This window comes from Anomaloglossus baeobatrachus, chromosome 10 (assembly GCF_048569485.1).
Source record: "Anomaloglossus baeobatrachus isolate aAnoBae1 chromosome 10, aAnoBae1.hap1, whole genome shotgun sequence".
Lineage (NCBI taxonomy): Eukaryota > Metazoa > Chordata > Amphibia > Anura > Aromobatidae > Anomaloglossus > Anomaloglossus baeobatrachus.
Genome location: NC_134362.1, coordinates 38,226,607 through 38,244,892, shown reverse-complemented (window position 1 = coordinate 38,244,892; position 18,286 = coordinate 38,226,607). Strand labels below are relative to the sequence as shown.

The 18,286-nt window shown below is 42.4% G+C and overlaps 1 protein-coding gene across 1 annotated transcript in view; it reads left to right on the top strand.

Moving 5' to 3' along the window:
* Positions 1 to 18,286, top strand: part of LTBP3 (latent transforming growth factor beta binding protein 3) — a 108,521-nt gene that overhangs the window by 65,752 nt on the left and 24,483 nt on the right. Inside the window, exons 11-16 of the mRNA XM_075326182.1 lie at positions 5,080 to 5,175; positions 7,001 to 7,126; positions 10,424 to 10,555; positions 13,982 to 14,110; positions 17,117 to 17,248; positions 17,331 to 17,459. Of these exons, the coding sequence (XP_075182297.1) occupies positions 5,080 to 5,175; positions 7,001 to 7,126; positions 10,424 to 10,555; positions 13,982 to 14,110; positions 17,117 to 17,248; positions 17,331 to 17,459 (744 nt within the window). The remainder of the gene's footprint in view (positions 1 to 5,079; positions 5,176 to 7,000; positions 7,127 to 10,423; positions 10,556 to 13,981; positions 14,111 to 17,116; positions 17,249 to 17,330; positions 17,460 to 18,286) is intronic.

Here is an 18,286-nt window from a genome sequence, read left to right as displayed (position 1 = left end):
AAAAGGGCTTTCATTATTTTTCCCATTTCCTCTGAATACACTTCTGAGCAAACTCCAGGGCAAGTTACGTAATTTAGATTGACTTGTCTCTCTATAGTGGTCATTTTTTTTAGTCTTTTCAATTTTTCTGCTTTTTTGGGAGCTTTTTTGGCATACATACATTTTTTATTGTTTGTTTGGATTTTTTTGCAAATATGGAAAAAAATAGATACCTACAGCAAGCTGCGTTTCAAAAAAATAAAGCAAAAACAGTAAATGCATGAATCCAACAACAAAAGAAAAATGCATGTGTTTCATATTTCTCTAAATACCACATTTTTTAGGCTCATACCATCCATACTTTGCATTTTTTTGCCTTAAAAATAAGTCTCTGCACTGAGTTATGTCTCTTCAATGAGTGCCAGTTTTCCATGAGCTACAGGTTTTAGAAAACTGGCACAATTTCGTTACAGATTTTCACTCCATAAGAAGTCAGTTGAAAGGAAAACCGCTGGACCACTTCTGGTTTTGAATTGAAAAACTGCAGGGTCATCTTGTTAAAAAATGCTGTGTGTCAAACCACCCTAAGGGTGTGTATGCAACCTTTATTCCTAAAACATGGCCAAAAAAATGCTAAAAACATACCAAAAAAGAACACACATGGAGCCATTGCCAAAAGTTTTACCACCATTGAAATTGTTCCAGAAAATGAATTATTTCCCATAGAAAATTATTGCAATTACACATGTTTTGTAATGCACATGTTTATTTCCTTTTTGTGTATTGGAAAAACACAAAAATAACAGAAAAAGGCTAATTGGACATAATTCACCAATAGGCAGGACAACATTTTTTGAATTTTTCATGAAAAATTGTGGGTAAACAACTTTGTTTTAAGCCTGTGATGCTCATTCAAACTCACCTGTGGAAAGTAACAGGTGTGGGCAATATGAAAATCACACCTAAAACCAGATAAAATGGGCAGAAGTTGACTCAATCTTTGGATTGCGAGCCACACTAAGTATGAAGAATGTAAAGAGGAAAGAGAAGTGATGGAGGAATTTACAACCATAATTGTTTAAAAATAATAACAATATGAATGTTACAAGTCCATCTGCAGAGATCTTGATGTTCCTTTGTCCATGGTGCACAACATTAATCAGTAAAATTATAACTCATGGCACTGTAGCTAATCTTCCAGGATGTGAACGGCAAAGGAAAATTGATGAAAGGTTGCAACACAGGATAGTTCTGATGGTGGATAAAGCCACAATCAAATTCCAAAGAAACTGTCTTGTACGCTCAGGGTGCATCAGTGTCAACGCAAGCTGTCAACATTTGAATTAAATGTTATGGAGGAGACCCAGGAGGACAGCACTGCTGACACAGAGACATAAAAAAGGTAGACTGCTGTTTGCAAAAATGTACATCAGTAAGCCAACATCCTTCTGGGAAAGTGTCTTGTGGACAGCTGAGAGCAAGATAGAGCATTTTGGTGAAGCACTTCATTCTACGGTCTACTGAAAACGAAATGAGGCTTACGTAGAAAAGAACATAGGCCCTACAGTCACATATGGTGGAGGTTCAAAGATATTTTGGGGTTGTTTTGATGCCTCTGGCACTGGGGGGCTTGACTGTGTGCAAGACATCATGAAATCTGAACAATACGAAAGGATTTTGGGTGGCAATGTAGTGACCAGTGTCAGAAAGCTGGGATTTCCAGCAAGACAATGACCTCAAAAATACTTCAAGAAGCACCAAAATGGAAGGGGAACAAAGAGCTAGAGAGTTTTAATGTGTGCAGGAATGAGTCCGGATCTAAATCCCATTGAACAGCTGTGATGAGATCTTAAAGGGAACCTGTCACAGGCGCGAGATTATGGGCGGGTATTTGGATGACGCTGGTGATGACATTCACAGCGCCGCCCATAATCTCGCGCCTGTGCAATAACATCACCGGTGCTCGTGATTTGAAAACGGTGCTCAGTCCGCGATAGTGCCACTGCACATGTGAGAGACTTCAGGAGCACTGCAGAACATGAGGGTGGCGGCTTCATCTATGTAAATGAACACTGGGGGACGGCGAACAGCGGCAGGAGAGTGGATAACTGACAAAACACAGCCCACCCCCGGGGCCAACAAACCTCATTACCATAGCAAAAGGTAATATTTTATAAAGTTGTTATTTAGGTCTGAAAGGGGAGCCAGTAGCAAGATGAACCTTTATAGAATGCAGCCCATGAGCTGCAGAACGGGATTCTTTTAGTTTAATAGCGAAAATTCTGGTGACAGGTTCCCTTTAAAATTGCTGTTAAGAGAAGGCACCTTCAAATATGAGAGACCGGAAGCAGTTTATAAAGAAGAGTCCAAAATTCCAGTTGAGAGGAGTAAGAAGCTTGTGGCTGGTTATAGGAAGCGATTGATTGATTGATTGATTGATTGATGCGAGACTTCAGGAAAAGACCAATGAAAACACATGAAATCTTGGTGGTAGTTTCTTACACTTTTTTTTTTTTTTTTTAGCTAAAAACAGGAATGAATACTAAAAAGAGAAGTATCATTTCTCTTTTAGATTTTTTTTTTATAATGGAAACCTAGGGCAGATATATTCCAGAAATTTCTACGACTGTGACAAAAAATAAATTCCATCAATTTGAAGGAGGTTTCCTTGATGGCTTACAAAAAAAAAATATGATTACGATAAATAGGATAAGACAGACGTTTTTGCAACAAATGTGCAGAAGCTGAATACACTTTTTCCTTCCTTCATTTTAAATCTATTTCTGCTTTTCTTGAAATGTTCCCGACTTACAATATTTGTGTTGGGTTCATATTTTACTAAATATGTCCTGGCACACTACAAGATACCATAAATCATTTAGGATGCTATGAGAATTGCTGTTTATTCATTTTACAAGTAAACGATATTTATAGGGAATCTGTCACCCTTTTGCATTTTTTTAGTTAGTAATATTGGCATACAGGTGGCATAAAGGTGAAATTAGCCATACCTGAAAACTTGAAAATAAAGCACAATTCCACCTGCTTTGGAGGTGGAATTGGGTCCCCCAACCTCTTAGGTCCCTGTTCGACTGCACAGGCTGCACCATTGATATGTCCGCCTGTTGTGAATGTATTTTCCAGTTTGGGGCTCCCTCTTGTGGTCAGTGCTGGCGGTGCAATTGACTTGTGGAATGAGAGCCACACACCTGTGGAGAACTGGCAATCAGGCCTTTCAGATTGGGCCTATATAACTGAGTAGTTTTCTCCTGTTACTTGCCGGTGCTCAATTGATTTTCTGTGTGTTAAGGACATTCTGAAACCAGCCCTGCTCTCTACCAGGACTCCTCCCAAGATGAGTTGGTCTTTGTACCTCTGCTTATTGTTTCCACTTTCTTGTTGTTTTTCTTGTTTTGATACTATTGTTTGATTCCTATTTTGCCTGTGTGGAGTGCCTGGTGGAATTGGATCATTCCCTGCTGGGAGTGTCTGTATATTTAGCTCCATGATTCTGCAACGTTTTGTGCTTTGTCATGCTTGGTATTAAATTCAGTCCCTCATCTATATTAGTGTTTTTGAATCCCAGTAACATCAGAGTACTGATATAGTGGGGCAGAGGCCGTGTGGTCTGAGGGTTTTTCCATGTCAGGCGTGCTGAGATTTTTTAGGGTTTTTATGGCTACAGACAGTGCTCTTTCCTATAAAGATAGTTTGGGCCTCATCTTTCCTGAATCTGTTTTCTAGCTTTGTATTGTGTTTTCCTATATCACCGTAGTCTTTCCATGTGGGGTGCTATCTATATCTTTGGGGATTGCTCCGAGGCAGATTAGCTTTTCTTATATTTCGATCTGTAAGAATATTTAGTTCTCCGACTGTGTAGAGATGACTAGGTCATCGTAGGCTCGTCCCACGGCTACTTCTAGTTGTGTGTCAGGATTAGGTCTGCAATCCGTTAAGGTTCTAGCCACTCTGGTTACTTTTTGGGTTTCTGCATTTTTTGATCCTCCTCGGTCCCTGAATCATAACATCTGCCCCTGCCTTGCACTGTGAATATAGTTGTTGGAAAAGACAAATAGGCTCACATAGGGTGCATCTGTAATTTTGGTTCCTGAAGAAAGTGTTTTAATACTCCTAAACGCGCAGAACAATAAATCACATTTTTATCGTCAATGGATCATCTTCTTGTATCACATGGCAGCGCAGGTTAACCCCTTTCCTTACACACATCAATCTGCACTGTGAAGCAGCAGTGACTCCCCAGCGCCTGTGCACACAGAAGGGCGGAACAGTCTTATCTTCCGGGTAGTAAACGCCCCATAGCCCAGAATATGGAAGATATAAAAGAGGATTTTTGCCAAATAACCCGTCATCAAGGAGGCATACAGGGATGTCTAATTTCACCTTTATGCCCATGTTAATAACTAAAAAAAACTCAAAAAGGTGAAAGATTCCCTTTAAGATGATATGCACTAACTATGAACCCTAACAGACATGGCCAAATTCTCAAACAGCAAACTTTGCGTTTCAGCAAATCTTACCTAGAGTAAAAAAGGTTGAATTTCTCAAGATGTCAGACTCAATCAATGGGTACCGTATTTCTGATGCAAAAGTAAACACCAACAAAGCACATGAGCAGTGTGGCCTCATGTGTCTACGAAATAACAGTGCTATACAACATAGTTAAAGATCAAACAAAGCATAGAATAAAGCCCAAATATCAACATTGACTACAACATAACACATCATAGATTGCCCACATTAAATTTCCAAATACTGCACAGCCATCGAGTGCACAAAGAGGATACCGGTCTGACCATCTCTGCTCTTTTGCTTTTCCTTTATCAGTAAATAAATGTATTGGAGCTAATAACTTAATTTAGACATTTTGTATTTATTTTATTGCATATATTTACATTTCAGGCTACTCACATTGCAAACACGTGATAAAATAGCTTTCGCTGACCACATCAGTTTTCGTCTTTGCTGCCAAATTTCTACTGGTAAAAATTTATGGAGTCAGGCAACAGAGCAGTTTAAGGTCACTGCCATTGTAAAACTACTTAATAAACTATATACTACTAATTATATACTTAATTTTAGCAATCGTTTTGGAGCCCACAACTGTGGCTGTACGAAAAATACCTGCCGAGTATGACACACGAAGCGCTGTCGAGATTGCTCCCACACAATTGACAGGTAAGTCACTAAGTGACTGCGGACATTTAATTGGTTCTCTGGTACTTAAATATTAATGGCCTCTCAATGTTGGATCGTGGTGGTCGAGTCATAGGACTCCCGATGATCAGGAAACTCCAGAATGCATCACATCAGTTTAAGTCAGTCTCAGAACACTGACAGTCTTAAGGGTACTTTACACGCTGCGATATCGGTACCGATATCGCTAGCGAGTGCACCCGCCCCCGTCGGTTGTGCGACACGGGCAAATCGCACAACATCGGTAACACCCGTCACACAGACTTACCTGCCCTGCGACGTCGCTGTGGCCGGCGATCCGCCTCCTTTCTAAGGGGGCGGTTCGTGCGGCGTCACTAAGCGGCCGCCCAATAGCAGAGGAGGGGCGGAGATGAGCGGCCGGAACATGCCGCCCACCTCCTTCCTTCCTCATTGCCGGTGGACGCAGGTAAGGAGATGTTCGTCGCTCCTGCGGTGTCACACATAGCAGTGTGTGCTGCCGCAGAAACGAGGAACAACATCGCTACTTACCAGACAACGATTTTTGGTAAATGAACGACCTCTCATATACCAATGATTTTTTGTCTCTTTTGCGATCGTTTAAGGTCGCTTCTGCCTGTCACACGCTGCGATGTCGCTAACGACGCCGGATGTGCGTCACAAACACCGTGACCCCGACGATATATCGTTAGCGATGTCGCAGCGTGTAAATGGCCCTTTAGTCTTTTGTTGAGTGGTGCTAGTTGACTTCTTGTATCTGTGCTCTGGAAATTGATCTTTTGCTGCCTGACTATTGACTTTATTTGACCACCCTTTTGAATTGTCTCTCTGCGCCGATCCGCTATTCTCCAGGTTTTCTGACTCTGGACCATGACCTGACTACTCCTCTGCCTATCCCTTTAATCTTGACGTTATGCTACCTCACTATCCTTCTCATGTAATATACAGATGCTGCATATAAGAGCCCAGGCCCACACTGAAGAGGGGGCGGTCTTGGTCTGATGAGTATCACTGCTCTCGGTGCGGCGCCTGCTCCATCTTGTGTGACCGCCGTCCTCCTGTCCAGCCCCATGTACATGGCACATCCTGCATCATTTACAGAGAGGCCTCCATTGCACTCCTGCACACTTTGATCTGCCCTGTTGAAGGTAGACAAAAATACTGTAATGAGCAACCACAAGGAAAGATCAAAGACCGCCCACACATGCACACTACAGTACTTTGCTCTGCCCTCAGTCGGGTAGATCAAAGTGCGCAGGAGCGCAATGGAGACTTCTCTGTAATAAATAATAATAACCTCTTTCTATAGCACCAACATATTCCACAGCACTTTACAATTCACAGGTTCATATGACAACCCTGCTCGTAAGAGCTAGTTGACCTCTTGAATCAGCACTCTGGGAATTGATCTTTTGCTCCTTGACCATTGACTTTGACCACCCTCTTGCCTTGTTCCTCTGTTCCTATCTGCTATCCTCCAGGTATTCTGACTCTGGACTGTGACCTCACTACGCCTCTGCCTATCCCTTAATCTTGACGGGATCTTCTGGTACCTGACCCCAGAACGTTTGAGGATTCTGTCTCACGACTAGCCCTTTAAGTGACTTGCATCACAGATTACATAGTCACAGCCACAAACATGAATGTTAGTGAGTTTTTACTGCTGCTCAGTTCCATTCACAATTCTTTATTGTGCTGATCGGCATGGTTCCCATGGATCAGACACCCACCAATTAAATACTTATGGGGAGGTCCAAAGAAAAAGTAACGGAAAACCCCTTGACGTATGTGCTACCTTTCATCAATAACATGATTATTTTCTACCTAGAAACCGATGAGTGTAAAATGATTAGAAATCTATGTGGACACGGAGAATGCATCTCAACCCCTACAGGATTCTACTGCATTTGTAATCCAGGATACTACCCAGATCCGGAGAAGAGGGTTTGTGTAGGTAAGCAAAACATCTGATTCTTTGGCTTTAGCTTATTATTCCCTTAGTTACCCCTGCCTTACAAAGTCCCTCCATTCTGCCAAACAACATCTAGAATGTTAAATTCTTGTATTACAGAACTATTTTGTAAAAATCAACTTTTTACGAAACGTTTATTTTATACAAATCTGCCCGGACTAATCCGGAGGGGTGTTGCTTCCCCCAGTCTAGTCCGGCCTCAGGCCCCTGTAATCACACCCAGGGGGCACGATTAAAAGGGTTGTCAACCTTTGGGGACAATTTGTTTTCTAACTAGGCTTAATTGAACATTTTGCAACATTTGTCTTCTATTTATTTTACTCACTTACATAGCACCACATCACTTTATAGACATCATCATCATTGTCCGCATTGGGGTTCACAATCTCAATAACCCTATCAGTAGGTTTGTGGAGTGTTGGAGGGAACAGGAGAACCAAGAGAAAACCACAAACAGACAGGGAGAACACACAAAGTCTTTGCAGATGTTACCCTTGGTGGGACCCTATGTTGCAAGGCCCGAAGCAGGGCCAAGGCTACAGTATTAACTACTGACGGTCCAATTGAATCATTTATAACTCTGATATGTCTTTTTTTTTTTTTTATTAACGCCTCGCAGCTGATTTATGACCACAGACCCCATCAAAGATTCTGGAAAAGCAAAACAATGCATTTTTTTTTGTTAATGATACCAAATTGCAAAAATGATTTTTAGCTCAAAGTACATGCAGTTAAGTAAAAAACAAAATGGCCGCCATGGTAGACAACCCCTTTAATATCTTACACACAAAACACCACATCTTAGAATAAGCTGAAATCCATCCTGCATCCTTCCTGGTTATGTATGTGCAATGAAGCCAGATGTATTCTCTTCAGCTTCATTGGCTCATTGCGCATTCCTGGGAACGGACAAGTGCACACTGAAAACCCAGAGAGCTTCTCCTTGACTGCTCACTCAGCAGCCTGGGAGAATAGAAACTACACCTGCCATTATTTCAGATGCATATGCAGGCAAGATACAAGGCACATTTCCAGCAGGTAAAGGGACCCTGTCAGCAGGTTTTTGCTACCTCATCTGAAAGTAGCATGATTTAGGGAAAGAGATCCTGAATCCAGCGATGTGTCACTTAGATTACTGGGTGCAGCTGTTCTGACACAATCACAATTTTTAAATTTAGCCACGTAACAGGGCTGAGAGAGCTGTCCCACCCACACTAGGCTCTCAACAGAGATTGTACATTGATAGTGAGATCAATGAAGGGGGGGTGCCAGACTAGCAGGGAGTGACATTTTAGCCTGACTAGTGATAAGTTCTGCTTGTTATACAAACATAGCAAATAATCAATAGATCGGACCTTGACAAAACAGGCATCCCTGAATTCTATGTATTAACCCTTACAGCATGCTGCCTTCAGATTACATAGAAAAACATGCTGATAGGTACCCTTTAACACTAGAAGTCCCAGGAATTTCGAGCTACATAGGGTTCTAATGATAGAAATGTTACATGACCCCTCTCTGGGACTTCTAGTGTTAATTGCATGGAGGACATCAATCACGCCCCCATAACATGATTACAGGATCTGAAACAGCAATAGTCTGGGGAAGCAATGCCCCGGCGGAGTAGTTCTGGCTAATTTGCATAGGACAAAAAGCTCATTAAAAGTTGACTTGTACAAGACAGAAGCATTTTTGTGGGACAGCAAGGACTTTTCTCTAATGTAAAAAGAAGCACATTTAATATTATAGTGGTGGCTTGTCAGGCTGGAGGGAGCTGACAGGTAAACTTTAGATTTTTCTGGGACAGAAAAGCATTGCCTAATACAGCACCATAGAAGGTTCGTACCTAAGCATCTAAGCATCAATACTTGGCAAGACATTCGGAGACAGTTCTAGCGTTAAGGCCGCTTTACATGCTGCGACATTGCTAGCGATCACACCCGCCCCCGTCGTTTGTGCATCACGGGCAAATCGCTGCCCATGGCGAACAATATCGGTAGTGCGCGTCACACGAACTTACCTTCCTAACGACGTCGCTGTGGCCGACGAACAACCTCTTTTCACAGCGACGTCACACAGCGGGCCACCAATAGAAGCGGAGGGGCGGAGAGCAGCCGCATGAACGTCCCTCCCACCTCGTTGCCGGAGGACGCAGGAACGCTGTTGTTCGTCGTTCCTAGGGTGTCACACGTAGTGATGTGTGCTGCCTCAGGAACGACGAACAACCTGCGTCCAGAACGAGCAACGGTATTTTGAAAATGAACGATGTGTCAACAATCAACAATTTGGTGAGTATTTGGGATCGTTGGCGGTCGCTCGTACGTGTCACACACAACGACATCGCTAACGAGGCCGGATGTGCGTCACAAATTCCGTGACCCCAGCGATATCTTGTTAGCGATGTTGTTGCGTGTAAAGCGGCCTTTAGAATATATGCTTTTGCATATATATATATATATATATATATATATATATACATATAAAAAAGAAGGTAAGGGGTATCGGGCACAGTTGCGCCACGTATGAGAAAGCGCCACAATCCTTAAAGGGAGACCGAAAATCTGGGTGCGGGTCCCAAAGATGAAGACCATGCGAGATCCAAGTGAAGAAAAGAAGGGTCGCACTCCAAGGCTTTGAATGGGAGGAAACTTTAATCCATATTCAAGTCAGAGATACAGGTGGTGGGGGAGGGTGAGGACGTGCAACGCCAGACGACGGCAGGCCGTTTCGCAAACAAATTGCTACTACCGGTCCGGACCCGTAGTAGCAATTTGTTTGCGAAACGGCCTGCCGTCGTCTGGCGTTGCACGTCCTCACCCTCCCCCACCACCTGTATCTCTGACTTGAATATGGATTAAAGTTTCCTCCCATTCAAAGCCTTGGAGTGCGACCCTTCTTTCTTTGTCGCTCCATTGGGAGGCCCAGACAATTGGTTTGCCGTTTTCTGGCGAGAGATTGTTTGGCGAACGATTGGATGAGATTATTAAGGAATCCAATCCCTTGGATTCCTTAATAATCTCATCCAATCGTTCGCCAAACAATCTCTCGCCAGAAAACGGCAAACCAATTGTCTGGGTCTCCCAATAGGAGCTAGAAGAAAAGGAATTTACGGTAAGTAAACAAAATTCCCTTCTTTCTTCACTTGGATATATATATATATATATATATATATGCAAACCTGATGGCTGGCCATGGAATTTTGTCATGTTTGTGAGTTCTTTTTGACTGTTGTTTTTATGTCATTAATCAGATTCTATCTACTATGCTTTTACATCTTAGATGTTGATGAATGTAAAAGTGAACCTTGTGGTCTCGGAAATGGCTTGTGTCTGAATACAGCCGGCTCATTTAACTGTCATTGTCATCATGGATACAGACTAAATGTATCACACGGACAAAGATCTTGTGTGGGTAAGAAAACACTTAATATTTTTCTCTGTTTTCAATCTTTGGAATGGCAGACCTATTTTGGATGAGAATTTTTTTTTTTTTAAAACTGGAAAATAAAAAATGCAAAATGAAAATTGAAAATTATAAAAATAATATATAACCACTTGCTGATATAAAAAATATAAATACTATTCTATTAAATAATATTATTACTCAGAATTCCAAAATATAAACATAGCAACAAAAAGAGGAAAATATCCTCCAAAAATTAAGTATTACTTACAGCAAGATGGGCTGCAGTATGTACATCGCCCTGGCCAAAAACTAGTACTCTAGCAGTACTTTATCATCTAGCAATCGCACTCCTCCATTCCATGGAGGTGTGTGTGTGATTTGCTCCTCCTGCACCTGTGACGCTTCCACTTTAGCAGGATACAGCTAAACCCCCACTAAAGTGGAAGCGTCACAGGTGCAGGAGGAGCAAATCACACACACACCTCCATGGAATGGAGGAGGGCGATTGCTAGATGATAAAGTACTGCTAGAGTACTAGTTTTTGGCCAGGGCGATGTACATACTGCAGCTCAACTTGCTGTAAGTAACAATTCCAAAATAAAACAAATATTTTCACAGCTGTTTTAGAATTTTGTGGGGGGGTTTTTCTTTAATTTTAGAAGTAAAAAAAGGAATTTGTGTAATGAAGAGATCATTCACATGTAAAACAAATTAATTAATTGTGTCCACTGGGTTTCTGTCATTTTGCTGGAAGACAAAGCTTCTAATGCGGGCGTCACACGAGACGAGCTATTGCGCGATGCATCGTCGGGGTCACAGTTTTCATGACGCACATCCAGCTTCGCTTGCGACATCGTTTCGTGTGACACCTCCGAGCGACGCAGAATCGCTCACAAATCGTGAGTCATGTACTCGTCGCTTCTTTCTAAAAAATTGCTTATTTTTAATGGCGCCGGTTGTTCATCGTACCCGGGGCAGCACACATCGCTCCATGTGACACCCCGGGAACGATGAACACAGCTTACCTGCGTCCCGCGGCTCCCGCCGGCAATGCGGAAGGAAGGAGGTGGGCGGGATGTTTACGTCCCGCTCATCTCCGCCCCTCCGCTTCTATTGGCCGGCCGCTGTGTGACGTCGCTGTGATGCCGAACGTCCCTCCCCCTTCAGGAAGAGGATGTTCACCGCCCACAGCGAGGTCGCTCAGCAGGTAAGTACGTGTGACGGGGGTTTGTCTTTCTGCGCCACGGGCAACTAATTGCATGTGACGCACAAACGACGGGTGGCGGGTACGATCACTCGTGCAATTGCACGATAGATCGTACCGTGTGAAGCCCGCATTACACAGGTGTAAACAAAGTCTTATTAACTACTTGCAGACCTTTAATCATCTTAAAATATCCAACTGGTCCCCATATGGGTATACAAATACATTTTAGAAAATTGTTGCAAAGTCAGCAGCTGCACAGAGATTATGCAGCTACAGAATTGGCCAGACCTCATAGAGAAGGCAGAAATGTTTTATAATTATCTCTGTCTTACGGATTACTGTATTTACAGTCTTGAATAAGTTTCCAGTTTTGGAAACATTACTCCCTTAACCATATTAGTGATCATATGGTAACTGGGGCATTATAGTGCAGGTAGGAGGCTGTATTTATCATTTAACTGCCTCCGCTCGATCTCGAGCCATAGCGACTTGATGGATGAACGCCCTGTAGGAAGATAAATCTTGTGCAAGCCTACATAGGTAAACCAGGGTCTATTCCGCCTACATAGGTAAACCAGGGTCTTTGCCACCGTTTTCTTGATAGTATCAAGCTATCGGATTGCTGGTCTTCCTATTTTCCTTGTTCCTTCTATACTTTCGAACATGATGTCTTTCTCCAGTGATTGCTTTCTTTGTATGTGTCCAAAGTAGGCAAGTTGTAGCTTCGTAATCCTTGCTTTGAGTTACATGTCTGGCTTGATTTGTTCCAAAATTGATTTGTTTATTATTCTTGGCATCTGTGGTATTAACTGGAGATAATGTTACCCCCAGTTACAGGGGACATCAGCCATAAAAAAAATGGGGTAACGATACGTGAAAAAAATATATTGAAAGAAAAAAAGAAATAAGTAGAATAAAATGAAAAAAAAAAAGCTATAGCTGGTCCAAATTGCTGTTTTCAGCTAGTCCCCCCTCTTTTTTTTTTTTTTTTATTTCACCTCACCCCCGACCCTGGAGCGGTATCACTAATGTCTGTTTCTTGCCCATAGTACATTATTTACCGGCTGTCGTCTTCTGCTCTTCCCAGGGCTGCTCCAGTCCCGTTCCGCCATGTTGTGACCGCAGCTTCTGAATGGCCGGAATTCAAAGCTAATGGACAGAAACTCTAAATTTAAGTGATATTAAAAAAAAAAAAGTAGTGGAGTGGTGCGTTAATCCTGGTTTTAGGAAAACATGTCACTCAAATGAAAACGGCATATCTAGACACACTCCTTTGTCCAAAAAGATGATATGTGACTAGGCTTTGTAGGGTGATATCCACCTCTTCAGATTAACTCCACTCTGCAGCCAACCCAGTTTTCTAGCCTGAGGCCAGGAATCCTTCATTGAGTGATAGTACAACTGCACTGTAAAGCCTGCTTTACATGTTACGATCGCGCGTACGATATCGTATGCGATCGTAACCGCCCCCATCGTATGTGCGGCACGTTCAGTTTTGTTGAATGTGCCGCACAAACGATTAACCTCCGTCACACGCACTTACCCGTCCATACGACCTCGCTGTGTGCGGCGAACGTCCACTTCCTGGAGTGGGAGGGACGTTCGGCGTCACATCGACGTCACGCGGCAGCCGGCCAATAGAAGCGGAGGGGCGGAGCTGAGCGGGACGTAAACATCACGCCCACCTCCTTTCTTCCGCATTACCGGCCGGAAGCCGCAGGACGCAGGTAAGATCTGTTCATCGTTCCCGGGGTGTCACACACTACGATGTGCGCTACCCCGGGTACGATGAACAATCTGATGTTCAACTCATGAGGAATGAACGACATGCGTGCGATGAACGTTTTACCGTTCAATCGCAATTGCACGTAGCTGTTACACACTGCAATGTACCTTACGATGCCGGATGTGCGTCACTTATGACATGACCCCGCCGACACATTGTAAGATACATTGCAGCGTGTAAAGCGGGCTTTACATGCAATCAATGGGCAGATCAAAAGGCTCTGAGCTCAGTGACAGGCTGCAGCACAGTTGACATGAGTTGATAATGTACAGAGCAGCTGTGGCGACACAAAGCTGAACCTGGGGTGGTAACAGCTAATTTATTTTATTATTAATACAGATACAACGATTTTGTACAGAAAGTTGAAAAATGGAAAACCCTTGTAAATATGTACTACTAACCTTTTGGTCCTTTTTTTCTCATTGAAATTGTCTGTCAGATGTTGACGAGTGTTCACGCTCTGGAATGTGTGGCGACTCTCGCAGTTGTGTTAATTTTCCGGGCTACTACAAATGTGAATGTCAAAATGGATACAAAATAAAGAATAGAAGACCATTGGTATGTGAAGGTAAGACGACAAGAGAACCTTTTGTTATGATAAAAAATCTAATTTGCAGATCAACAAATACACAAAATCCTGGAATTGTTTTAATGAAGAAATTTCAATCAGTTTTGGAAAAATTAATTTCTGGAAGTAGAAACTATGGTAAGAAATTCTAGTGAAGGTCAGATCTTTCAGTTTCAGATGTCCACATGTGGGCAGACAAAAATATAACAGATTATCTCTCCACAGACAACTCCTCAAGGCCTTATCCAGACATCTTTTTCACATTCATGTTCTATCCATGTTTTTTGTACCTATTATAGTTTGAGGATGTTCACATGTATGTGCTTTTTAGCAGACTTTGATTTCACAAAAAAAAGGAGACAAATGTTTTTGATCACGGACAAGCAGGTGCTACGATTAGTATTAAATAGTAGAAAAATCGTGCTGTATTTACACAAAATCAAGGCATAATTTGTGTGTCAATGCCTAATTTTTACTTTGATGTGCAGCTGCTTATTTACCACTCCCCTCTCCTTTAAGTAGTGCTTTGTCCCAGCTACCTTTACTATTGATAGAACTCATTCTACTTTGGCCATCCTGGTGGAAGGAGCTTCTAGGGTACTGTCCTGTGTCCATTCATCTGTTGGAGTCTGCCTGCAGTCATGGATTTTGATGTTTGTATCCTTCTGTTGATCCCCCTTGTCTGTCTTTCCTTCCCTTCTCTGTTTATAAGTGCAACGGTGGGACTAGTGTCTCCCACCGGCCATCTCATTAGCCAGGGTGGTTGTAGGACTAGTGAGGGATTAGGTATCTGGCTCGGCAACAGTTTGAAACACCCCGTATGGGGATGCTAGAAAGCTCAGGTAACAGCGTAAGGCGAGTTTAGGAGATGCTCCCTAGCAGCAGGGCTCACCATTGTTAAGGTGTCCCCCTTTGCTTGTTTTGTTTTTTTTGGAGCTCGTTGGTCTGAACGCGTGAGTTACGCAGTACATACAGACTTCTCCTATTCCGTGCGTGACACATACATTCTTTCAAAAAAGAAGTTCCATCTCCAAAATGATAAAAGGCAAAATTCTTTATTCCACTCCAAACCAGCAACGCGTTTTGAACACTAACTGCATTCTTTCTGAAAGTCTTTCAAGGCTTTGATAAAGAACACAGTTAGAGTTTGAAACGTGACGCCGGTTTTCCCTATCCCACATGTTTGCCTCTATGGTTTTTTGTCCATTGGAATAGAATAAAGTATTTTACCTTTTATTATCTTGGAGCTGTAACCTCTTTTTTAAAAGAATTCTTCATGTGGTTGGTCAATATGTGGTTCCGTGCATACTAGATGATAGGATGGTGGTGGTGGTGAGCTGACATCCTTTTTTCAAACTTGAACATACACCCTTAAGGCCGCTTTACACGCTGCGACTTCGCTCAAGCGATCTCGTTGGGGTCACGGAATTTGTGACGCACACCCGGCCGCTTTAGCGATGTCGTTGCGTGTGACACCTATGAGCGATTTTGAATCGCCGCAAAAACGTTCAAAATCGCTCATCGGTGACATGCCCCCCCAATTCTCGATTATTGCTGCTGCAGCTAGTGATGCAGTTTCTCGTTGCTGCGGCAGCACACATCGCTATGTGTGACACTGCAGGAACGAGAAACCTCACCTTACCTGCGCCCGCCCGCAATGAGGAAGGAAGGAGGTGGACGGGATGTTACATCCCGCTCATCTCCGCCCCACCGCTTCTATTGGGCGGCGGTTCAGTGACGCTGTTGTGACATCGCTGTGACGCTGAACGAACCGCCCCCTTAGAAAGGAGGCGGTTCCCCGGTAACAGCGACGTTGCTAGGTAGGTAAGTAGTGTAACGGGTCCACGCGATGTTGTGCGCCACGGGCAGCGATTTGCCCGTGTCACACAACCGATGAGGGCGGGTACGCACGCTAGCGATATCGGTCACGATATCGCAGCGTGTAAAGCGGCCTTTAGGCTGGCTGCAGACTAGCGTATGTAAAAACGACTTTTATCCAGAAAACTATGACAATTTTTCATCATCCATGTGTTTTTTACGACCATGTGCAATTCGTTTTAATGCATCTACATAAAAAAAATGTACACTATGAAATACAGTTTCATACGTTTGTTTATAATAGAAGTGTATCTGTAAATATAAGATGCCACATGGATGTTTTGTGCGGATTCTTATTTTTTTTTGCGCATGCTATAGACTTGAAAGGTGGAGACTCATCCGAGACTCGGAATAGAATAGTGCATTCTGCAATTTTTTTTCTCAGTCAAACCATGGGAAAAATTGTCCATGTGAACAGGCCTGTTGAATAACATGGGTCAGAGTGTTGTCTAATCAAAAATCGACAGCTCACAGCCAATTTAGATGCTCGTCTGCGTACACATTGAGACTTTGACACGTCTTAGTGCCATGTGATTTTTTTTTATTTTTTTTTTAATCGGACAGCTCTTGGACCCATTGAATGGTAAATTTTGGAGTGTTTTTCAATCGAAATCGCCTAAAAAAAATAGATATCGAGCCTTTTTGCTCCACATATAAATATCAGTACTATGTTAAAAAGAGGAAGCTTATTCAAAAAGTATCTGAAGGAAAATTCACTCCAAATTCCAGTGAGAACCTACTTTAAAAAGTCCTTGCGTATCTGAAAGTTGTCAGTCACAGATAGGAGAATTTTCTATACATCCAATCCAAGACAGCGCTCATCAGGAAGTTTCATATAAAAGTCCTTTATTCCTCCGCATCGTAATAACAACAACGTTTCGACCTGTGTGGTCTTTTTTTACGCTCCATACAGATCGAAACGTTGCTATTACTATATGGATATGGAATAAAGGACTTTTTTTATATGAAGCTTCCTGATGAGCGCTGTCTTCAATTGGCTTTGTGGATTTTACATCAAGTGGATCCTTAGGGTGCATTTTGACTATATCGCTCCATTATGCCTAATGTGTGCTGCAGAGATATCTATTAGGAGAATTTACTATCAATTGACCAACCCTTACATTGCAGATGTCAACGAGTGTATAACCCAACAGCAATGTGTTGGTGGAAAATGTGTGAACACTCTAGGATCCTTCCTATGTGTCTGTCCTGAAGGCTACAGTAGACTGTATAACCAAGGAATCCAACAAATATGTCAAGGTATTTTATAAAACTACTTTCTAACCATTTTGAGTTTATGGCTGTTGGATGTAGCTTTCTACTTATATTTGTGTCACTTTAGATATAGATGAGTGTACTCTCTTCCCGCAAATCTGCTCCCCTCATGGCAAGTGTGAGAATCTCGATGGGTCATACATGTGCATCTGCGATGCTGGCTATGCGCCTAGTGAAGATCAGAAAAGATGTGAAGGTAATCATAAAGTAGGCTGAAGAATTTTCTTAACCGGTCACTACTGTTTCACGCACCTTTCTGCTCTAAAGTATCTTTCCTTGTTCTTTGAAGACTATTAAAGTTCTCTCTATTCTATTTATCATGGGCATTTTAGAAAAATGTTTTGAGCTATCATCAGACACAAAAAACAAGTCACAGACAATCTCACAAATCTTAAAACCTCTGGCCAACAGCCGATTTTGCCAGAGGAGACTGAGTTGGCTATGCCGTCTCTATGCAGTGGTGGTCATTCAAATAAATTTCAGCTGAAGGCTACTAAAGTGAGACTAGCTGTAGTGCAGGGTGAAATAAATAAAAACTGACCCGCACATCCTAACAGACAAATGTGAACAGGTGCAAACTGTAAATACAATAAACTAAAAAATAGACAGCTGCACCATGTAGCATGCAAACATTAAATAAGGGAATTATGGACCCGCATTACTACTATTGAAAATAGAAAATTTGAGATACTTAGTGCAAAAAGTGGCCACTTTATGAAAGCCCAGCAGCCAGCGACAAGGTAAATCTCTTTGCTGGGTCCATATCTTGATATGTCTCTATCTGGGCATAAAGTGTACAATTTGATGGGCAGACAGGAACCTACTAAATTGAAAATGACCTAAAGCTGGTGGGAGGAGTGCTCAGAGGAACAAACTACAATGTAAAATAAAAAACTGACCCGCACATCCTAAACAGACAAATGTGAAAAGGTGCAAACCGTAAATGCAATAAAGTAAAAAATAAACAGTTGCACTCTGCAGCGCTCAAGCATGGAAACATTAAATAAGGGACTTGCATTACTG